Here is a 9345-nt window from a genome sequence, read left to right on the forward strand (position 1 = left end):
CACCAATCATCGCTGGGCTGCCACAGGAAGAGTTCTGGCGCCGCCAGCACTAGGGCCGTCAGCCACACCAGGAGCAGCTTCAGCAGCACCGAGCGGCACCTCTGCACTGGGCGGGCCTTGGGCTCCGACGACGATGTGGCCGCGTGGAAACGATCAATGCCCAGAGCGCACAGCGTGAAGGAGGTGATGCCCAACGACGCCACCTGGAAGAGGAGGGAGTGGTTAGCGTTAGCATTAGTATTAATGTTAGCATTAACATTAGCATAAGCATTAGCACAGATTACACCTGAGCCTCTGTTAGAGGGGCACCTGAAGGCTTAGGTACTTAGTTACTTTTTTTTTAGGTATTTCATTGCTAATCTACCTCCCTAGTTACTTAGTTACTTGCCTAGTTACTTCATTTTTTACTTACTTAGTTTCCCAGTTACTATTTTCCAAGGTATTTAATTACTAATTTACTAAGTTACCAGCCTATTTACATTATTACCTACCTAGTCATTTATTTTATTTACTGATCACATGATGAATATAAAAGGAATCATTACTTAAGGCTCAAACATACTCTAGAGTATATAGGGTGAGTCCACGAGGCCTATTTAGTGCAAAGCTCATATTTTACCATGTGGACTAGTCCTGGTACCTGGTATCACACTAACACTCTCAGCATGAATCTACTATCATTAAATGTACCAGTGACGTGTATTTCACCTCCTGGTGAACCAGAGATGGAGAAGAGCTGATAGTACCACACCTTTAAAACAAGGACTACAGCGAAGAGCTACGAATTGTGGAAAATGTAGGATTGTAATGTAAACTACGACACAGCTGACCACCAGACTATGTTGGAGCCTTTAGTCTGGAACCACTGTAATTGGAGCTCAACCCCACCTTGATGAACGTAATCCCAACACACCTCCATATAAGGCACCATGCGGCAGGTGATGTCACTGAGGATGGTCCTATGGGAGAGCTGCTGCAGGACAACCACGGGCAGGCACAGAACCAGGACCAGAAAGTCCCAGAAGGCCATGCAGGCCAGCAGGTAGTTCCAGGCAGACCTCATGTAGTAGTTGTTCCACACAATGCACATGACCCCCATGTTTCCTACCACACCCACCGCCAGCAGCAGTGCCGCCGCTGCCAGCACGCCGTACGCCACCAGGGGGCGCTGGGTCAGCAGGGGGAACAGGTCGGGTCTAGAGGCGTTGGCGTGACTCACAGCATTGGTGGCATTGTGGAGGTCTGTGAGATGGGGCGTGGTCACCCACTCGTTCTCAAACGAACGTCCAAAGGTTGACAGCTGCTCGTCCTCGTCGGCGCCACGGGACATACGGTGCCGCCGCTCAGAGTCCAGGTCCAGCAACTCCTCTGGGAGGGGGACCTGGTCACTGGTCCACACAGGCTCCAGGCGGACCTCAGAGGACGGGTTCTCCAGAACGACCTGAGCGGCCCCCGACAGAACCAGCACCGCCAGTTGGAGAGCAACGCACAAAGAAAACATGATGAGAAGTTCACACGTTTTCAGAAGAAGATCCAAACGTGATCCCAGAACCAGCAGAACCAGCACTAACTCAGCTGGAACTCAAAAGCTCCTCAAACTATGGCGACGTCGGCTCGCAGAGTCCAGATCATCTCCATCAGAGGTCCAGCAGCTCAGACTGAAGGAGTGGGAGAGTCTGTGGGAACCAGCAGCTCTGCACACGGCTGGATGGAGCTATTGTGTGAAAACACACACACACGCACACACACACACACACACACACACACACACACTCTCTCTCTCTCTCTTTTTGTCCAGCAGCTGCCCCCTGCTGGACAAAACACTGAAGTGAGGATTTGTGTGTGTGTGTGTGGGTGTGTGTGTGTGTGTGTGTGTGTGTGGGTGTGTGTGGGCGTGTGTGCGTGCGTGTGTGTGTGTGTGTGCGTGCGTGTGTGTGTGTGTCTAACTGTAAACCACAGAGAAAACTGTACATTTGATTTTAGAGTTTGGGCTCCATGTGAGTTAGGATGGAATCCATCCTTTTTGATAAGCTCAGCACGTTTTCAACAAAGGTTGATGTTATTAATAAACATAACAGTTATGGAGTTTACAGCAGGATTGTAAGAAGTGCTGCTGCTAAAGTGTTCTCTAGCTCGATTCAGCGTAAGAAGGAACCAGAGATAAACACACACTTAAAGAGAAGGTTAAACTCACTCGTGGTCTGCACCAATGGTGTTGTTTGTTCCTACGTTTAACACTATTTTAGTAAGTTAGGGTAGCATTTGTTTATCTACTGTAACTGTAGCCTAGTGTAAACCTGACCCTCACACAGCCAAGGACACACAGATGACACATCAAGGACACAAGGCTTTATTGAAAAAGAAAGTTTTTACTTTTTCGCCAATAGCAAAATAATAGCTGAAGTAGATCCTCTACCCAGTCCTAACGAGCCCAACATGTTCAAAAACTGAAACCCTGCCCAACCTGGCAACTCTGTTTGTACTCACACCCGTCAGGACTCCGCCCACTCACTCCATCACTGCTGTTACTCGTCAGTGAGAGACAGGTGATCCGTCCCTTTGGAATGTTGTGCAACCCTAAGGTCAAAGGTCACACTGTTGGAGGACATGAACCTCACAGGAAGTGAAGGTGAGTGACATCATTTATCACTTATCCTCCATGGACCATCCAGATGTTTCACAGATCAAACATCAAACGTCTGTTTTATATTCCTTCAAACCTGATGTTTCTTTAAAGCTGAAGGAGCTCCAGAGAATGTTTGGTTAGCTTAGCACGTAGCAACCAGTCCCACCTGTTTGGTTAAGCTCAGCATTTAGCGGTCCTGGCTGAGCAGGGTGAGAGGCTAAAGGGGCGGGGCTACACGCCGCTCTGCTCCTTTATCCATCTTCTGTATTTACTGACTCGAGTGTAAACGCCAGCTTTGTTCTTCCGACCGCAGCCGTCACCCCAACTGACCACGCCCACCTGGAAGAATCGCCCACCAGAACCGGTGACGGACAGCGGACCACCAGAGTCGCCCTGTGGGAGGGAGTGGAGAGTTACCACAGACAGACCTCGCTGATGTCACTTCCTGTAAGTCGTACTCACATGTTTATTTGTAACACAAAAAACAACTCAAAGGTTCTCAAACTCCCATATGAACTCTGATGACCCCCAGAAATCCTCCAGCTGTTAGAGCCGTGAAATAATTTAAACATATACATTCTTTATGTTCTATACTAAAAATTTAGGTTGAAACATTCAAAGTTCAGATCATTTCTTTGGCCTTTAGGGACACACATGGCAGTAAATGGTGTTTGATTGAAGCCCGTTAAACAGAGTTTGATATCAACATAAAAGTAAAAACATTAAATCTTTAAGCCACAAAGACAAAGTTCTGCCGGGTTGTAGCCAATCCCCCACTTCTGCACTGCGTTGTATACCCATTACACTGCTCACACTGCTTACACACCATTTACCCTGATGTCCACCCCATATTCATTCTCATTCCGCTGTATTCCTGTATCCTTTTTTTCTGTAGTCAGTGCCTTCTCCTCGCCCTTCTCTCTCTTCTCTTTTTCAGGTGTGCTGAAGCTGGAGCCGATCTGTGGTTCATGGCTCATTTAGTCTGGGACACTCTGATGTTCTATCTCTCTATTCTGTTCTGTCGGTCCTTCTGTCCACTAACCCCAACCAGTCGACGCAGATGGCTGCCGCCTCTGAACCTGGTTCTGCTGGAGATTTCTTCCTGTTAAAAGGGAGTTGTTTCTTCCCACCGTCACTAAATGCTTGTTCATGTGGATCTTGTTGGGTTTTTTCTTTCTTTTTATGAATTTTATATTTTGATAAGCGCATTGAGATGACTTTGTTGTAATTTGCACTATACAAATAAAGTTTAATTTAATTGAAATTAAATCAACAATAAAATGATGGCAAATCTTCCTCTCAGTCATAGTCAGTAGAGACTGATTTATAAATGTATCTGACCTGTGTCCATAGAAGTAAGAACTCTGGGCTCCACTATCTGACCTGTGTCCATAGATATAGTTGATCTGATCATCAACCTTACAGTTGTGTAGAATGAGTCCGAAAGGAAGCACATAAAGGCTAAACAGAAGGTGACCAAAAGCAGAGCCCTGAGGAACCCCACAGGACATTGATAATCTGTCACATTCAACGTTTACTAAATAACTATCAATAACTTCATTAAGTAGGACTTAAACCATTGTCGTACTTTACATTTAGTCCAACATATGTTTACAACAAAATATTCTGTTCACAGAGTCAATACAGCACTGAGATCAATAGAATGAGGCATTGATCACTTTGATCAGGGCTCCTTCTGTGCTGTGATCAGAACCAAAGTCTGACTGACATTTATTAAGTATTTTGTTGAAGGTTAGGTATTGACTGAGTTGGTGGAAGACCAGCTTCTCAATGATTGGCCAGGAATGGAAGGTTCTGATTGGTCAATAGTTAGCCAGTATAGAGGCATCCAGTGTTGTTGGTTCGGTGCCTGACTGTAATGATCAGTTAATTATCTGACACTAATCACTCACTAGTGACTTTACTATAGTTTTAAAGAAGTTTGAAGGTATGGTTGATGGATTTATCGACTGAACAGTTATCTCTATTGTTTTTGTTTCACTGTAATAAACTCTGTAGTTGATTTATCCCTGTGGTTGCAGCTGTTAGTTTGCTGCTTTGTCTGATGTTTGACCTCATTGACTTTAATTTGTCACTCAAATAAGACAGATTCATTGCATTTATCAGTTGACAGTAATTTATTTGTGAATAATTTCTGCGTCGCTTTGAACGAGATTCCGCACGCGCTCAGTCTATCAGCCACCTGATTGATTCTTACCTGACAGGCGTCCACGCCCCCTTGCAGGGTGCCGGCACACATCATGTGATCAGTGACGTCATCACTCATCAGCTTAGAGCACTGGGTGCTGTTGATGATCTGTACCGTAGCCTTCTGCAGCACGGACGCCCGAAAACCTTCAGGACAACAGACCCAGAGAGAGGGGTCAGAGGGAGGAGCCTCTCTCTCTGGAGGCTCAGTGGGCGTGACCTACCTCCCTCCTTGGTGCTCCCCCAGCCGCTGATCCAGGCGTGGGTCCCTGGCCTCTCGTGATTGGCTGACGTGGGCAGACATATAGGCCACACCCTCTGGTTCAGGGTGACATTGGCGTCCAGCTCCATCACAGCGATGTCGTGTTGAAAGGTGACCGCGTTGTACCGGGGGTGGGCTACAATGCGCCGAACCCCACGGCGCACAGTCCACTTGTCAGTGTGACCCTGCATGTGCATACCCAGCAGGGCTTCCCATTGGTCGGCCTGGGAGAACCTGCACACTGCACCGTGAGGGGGGGTAGAACCCACACCAGTGATAATGTCACATGGTGGACGCTCACCTGATTCCCGCGCTGTCCTGCACGCAGTGGGCGGCGGTCAGCAGCCATTGGTCGCTCAGCACGGATGCTCCACACACGTGACCCATCCCCCGCACCACTAGGCTGACCTGCCAAGGCCACTCCCCCTCCCGGGAGTCCTGCCCACCTACAATTTTAGAGCTGAGGTACGGACGCACACCACATTCTGACACACACACACACACACACACTGTTGTGTTTTCTCACTGTGTGTGTGTGTGTGTGTGTGTGTGTGTGTGTGTGTGTGTGTGTGTGTGTGTGTGTGTGTGTGTGTGTGTGTGTGTGTGTGTGTGTGTGTGTGTGTGTGTGTGTGTGTGTGTGTGTGTGTTACCACAGTGTTCCTCGTCCGTCCCGTCCTCACAGTCCACATGTCCATCACACTGAGGATTGTCCTTACGCACACACACTCCGTCCCCGCACAGGAAACTGAACTCAGAGCAGAGCTGCAGGAGATGAGCTGCACAGCAGGAGGTGCCATGTCACTACACACTATTCACTATTCACTATTCACTACACACTATTCACTACACACTGTTTACTACACACTATTCACTACACACTATTCACTACACACTATTCACTACACACTATTCACTACACACTATTCACTACACACTATTCACACACTGTTTTAACGTTCTTCACATTCTAGTCAAACTATTTACATTTGTGGTACTTAGTTCTAAATATCAGTGACTGCCCTCTATGGGTTGAAAACAGGACATTACAATTGAATTTTGCTATTGGCTGAGAACAAAATTCTGTGACGTCATTGGACCATCGTGTGTCACTTTTAGCTCCTCCTCTTCCTATAAAACTATCATCTGTGGATTCTACAATCTGTTGGACTGAGAGAATAGTAAATAGAGAGCTATAGTGAGCATTGAGTAGCCAGTTAGCATAGCATAGATTTTACAGTAGAAAGTGGGTGTGTCTTAGCCGCTCCAGGAGCCCCGCCTATAATCAAGGCCTTTAATTTCCCCTCTAGTGGCATGTCCGTCAATAATTTATAGATGATTCCCTTACAACAAACATCAGGAATCTAGTAAAGCTCAACTGTACTGTCTAGTATTCAAGTGTTTCAGATTTAATCGTTCTAAATTAACCAAAATCATCCATGAATGCAGTCAACATCGAATCGTGGTTAAAATTAATGATTACAGCCCGATTACTTTAGGTTAATGTTTGTGTAGTTACTTTTTAACTAATCACATGAACACAGAGGTGATTCTACAAGTAAATCTCTTTATTTGTCTTACGTTGCGTAGAGACGAGGGTTCGGTATTCTGCGATGAATCCCTGGTGGACGAAGGATGTGTCAGAGGTGAAGCGAATGGTGACGGCGTTACTTTTGCTGATGATTGTAGAGTTCTTTAAGGAGTCGCCGCAGAGTCTACAACACAGAGTCGGTAAGTGCTACTTCCTGTCTGAACAGGAAACAATGGGTCTACAGCAGGTAGGTTTCAGTGGGTGCTTTTATTTTGAAGTGGATTAGTAAAGGTTTGGTGTAAAATAGGGATGTAACAATTAATCGTAAGGCAGTTAAAAATCGATTCATAGGTATCACGGTTCACATCGATTCTCTGAAAATTGAATCGCAGTACCTTTTTTTACAGCAGAGGGCGCTATATATTTATCCTTCTCTTGTCCAAATGTTGAGGCGGTGGGCAGAATCTGCTACTACTTTCTTTCTGGCAGCCTTCTACTCTTAAACATATTCATAAATGATTCCTTAGCCCTTTGGCACTGAAAGAATATCTGTGATATTACGTAAATATATGTAAAAGTTAGGTTTTTCTATTAGCTCTGTCTGCTAGCATAGCTCCCCTCCTCACTGCACAGAATAGCTGCATCCCAATCGACCACTGGGTTACCAGCGCCCTCTGCTGGTCCAAACAAATATCTGACGTAAATACAATGCAGACTGGTTTTTTTTTTTTTTTTTTAAATCCAATTGTTAAGGCACAAAATACATTTTCAGTTGCACTTTTAAAAAGAAAAAGAACTATTATGCAGTTTTGCATTGTTTACTATAGAGCCAGAATTTAAATTAATAGCCTTCTTCTTTATTTGTATTATTCCTTTATTTATTTCATTCAAGATTTATTTTTTGTGAAATGACATTGTTTTGAATAGTTTATCAAGGGATTCTTTTGACAATGAAAAATAAAAGGAAAATAGTTCAGTAGTTTCTAGTTTTTTTTCCCCAAAAAATAAAGAAATATTTTCCAATCATCATTTGTCTACAGTCCCATTTTGTAAAATAAATCATGAGAGAATCGTATCATGAACCCAGTATCGTGAATCGAATCGTATTGGGAGTTGAGTGAATCGTTACATCCCTAGTGTAAAATCATTTAAATCTGGGTTTTTCACCAAATACTCAACATGAACATGCTATATGTAATAATAATAATACATTATTAAACAGTGTATTATGGCATTGCAGTAATACAACAGTAACTGTAACATATATCATTATTACATGTTATAGAAGACATTGATATGTGATTACAGAATATCTTCTGGTCCTAGTCACACTGCCCTAAGCAGGCCAGATACCATTGGACACATAACATTTGCCAAGGCCTCTTCTAAGAGAGTCTGTCATTGTTATGCTTAGCACTATCAGCAGCATACAAAACCCTGAGAGCACAGAATAACTGCAGATTCATTGGGACACACACACAGAAACCTCTGAATCCTAGACTGGTCTGCCTCAAAAACCAATTGACCAAATTAACCCTGTGTCCGCATCTGACCAGTAACCCTACAACTTGACTCCATTCCATTCAAAACCGCCACAATAGAAATAATGTGTGAAACTAGGGCTGGGCAAAAACTCAATTTAATCGATTAATCGCATTTTTGTAGACAAAAACGATTTTTATTTATTTTTTTTTATTTTCCCACCACAGTTTTTTCAGACTTTTTTTCATTCCGATGTGAGCCACCCCACCCTCTTTGTTTACATTTGTTTAGCCTTTGAGTAGGCTATATGTGCCACAGGCATGTTAAATGTTTTATTCACACTATGCTGAGATGCTAAGGGAAGAGTTTATTATTTTTTTATTGTAATGTTATATGTTATAGAATATGTAGTTATCTGATTTCTTAATCAGAAAATTGAAGCTACTGTGAAGGTGCTGTTACACTTTTTCTTAAACCTGGTTAAAGCTTTAAATTGTTGAATGACAGAGCCTCATTTACTTTTCATTTTGGGATTGTTCTATGCATTTTAACTCTTGAGGACAATCACGGCAATGAAGTTGCACTTTTGACAATATATCTGATGTCTGCAGTCATTTTTAAGTGCATTTGAAAAAAAAAAAATCAAAAATCAAATCGAGACTCAAATTTTTCTTTAAAAAAATTGGAGATTTTTTTTTAGGTAAAATCGCCCAGCCCTATGTGGAACTCGTAATTGATTCATACATTTTCCTGAAAGAAGTCAATGAAAACACTGTGCTTTAATTCTGAAGGGGGGTCCTACCACACATCTAACACTAAAAACTGTGGGTCTGCAAATGTTGTGTAGTTTCATTGAATGTGTGTATTTGGAAGGACTGAATGGGTTGGTGATTTACTAAAGGTAAAGGGATGAAACAACAAACATTACACCAGTCATATTAATGTATGTCACACACGTAAAAGGTTGTACTCAGAGTGAGTTTAAGTTTTTACAGCTGGAGAACCTGCAACTACTACCAGTGCCTACCTTTGACCATCCACCTCCACATAGTCGTTAGGACAGAGTTCACTTCTGATCCCCACGGAGAACCTGTGAAACTCCACCTTCACCAACTTTCCCTCAGAGACCTGACACACACACACACGCGCACACACACACGCACACACACACACAAGCACACACAACCTCTCAAACGTTCAAGCAAGTGTAAAAAAAACAGTTTGAAACCAGTTTGAAAC

The 9345-nt window shown here is 43.7% G+C and overlaps 2 protein-coding genes across 4 annotated transcripts in view; both read right to left on the minus strand.

Annotated features, from left to right (window-relative positions):
• Positions 1 to 5: 5 nt before the first annotated feature.
• LOC114466945 (G-protein coupled receptor 37-like 1) lies at positions 6 to 1714 on the minus strand (the record flags this gene model as incomplete). The annotated part of the gene is made up of 2 exons (XM_028452820.1): positions 914 to 1714; positions 6 to 203 (listed from the first exon to the last, which is right to left on the minus strand). Coding segments are annotated over exons 1-2 (786 nt in total), but the record flags the coding sequence as incomplete, so codon positions are not given.
• A 620-nt stretch (positions 1715 to 2334) lies between these two features.
• Positions 2335 to 9345, minus strand: part of kcnd1 (potassium voltage-gated channel, Shal-related subfamily, member 1) — a 41195-nt gene continuing 34184 nt past the window's right edge. For 2 of the 3 annotated variants that reach the window (XM_028452159.1, XM_028452167.1), the window contains 7 exons: positions 9134 to 9294; positions 6675 to 6808; positions 5747 to 5872; positions 5398 to 5581; positions 5059 to 5330; positions 4845 to 4981; positions 2335 to 3019 (listed from right to left, as the gene is read on the minus strand). In XM_028452159.1, the coding sequence (XP_028307960.1) occupies positions 2858 to 3019; positions 4845 to 4981; positions 5059 to 5330; positions 5398 to 5581; positions 5747 to 5872; positions 6675 to 6808; positions 9134 to 9294 (1176 nt within the window). In that variant the 3' untranslated portion in view covers positions 2335 to 2857. The remainder of the gene's footprint in view (positions 3020 to 4844; positions 4982 to 5058; positions 5331 to 5397; positions 5582 to 5746; positions 5873 to 6674; positions 6809 to 9133; positions 9295 to 9345) is intronic. The other variant, XM_028452160.1, reaches the window with a different exon arrangement.

This window comes from Gouania willdenowi, chromosome 7, assembly GCF_900634775.1.
Source record: "Gouania willdenowi chromosome 7, fGouWil2.1, whole genome shotgun sequence".
NCBI lineage: Eukaryota > Metazoa > Chordata > Actinopteri > Blenniiformes > Gobiesocidae > Gouania > Gouania willdenowi.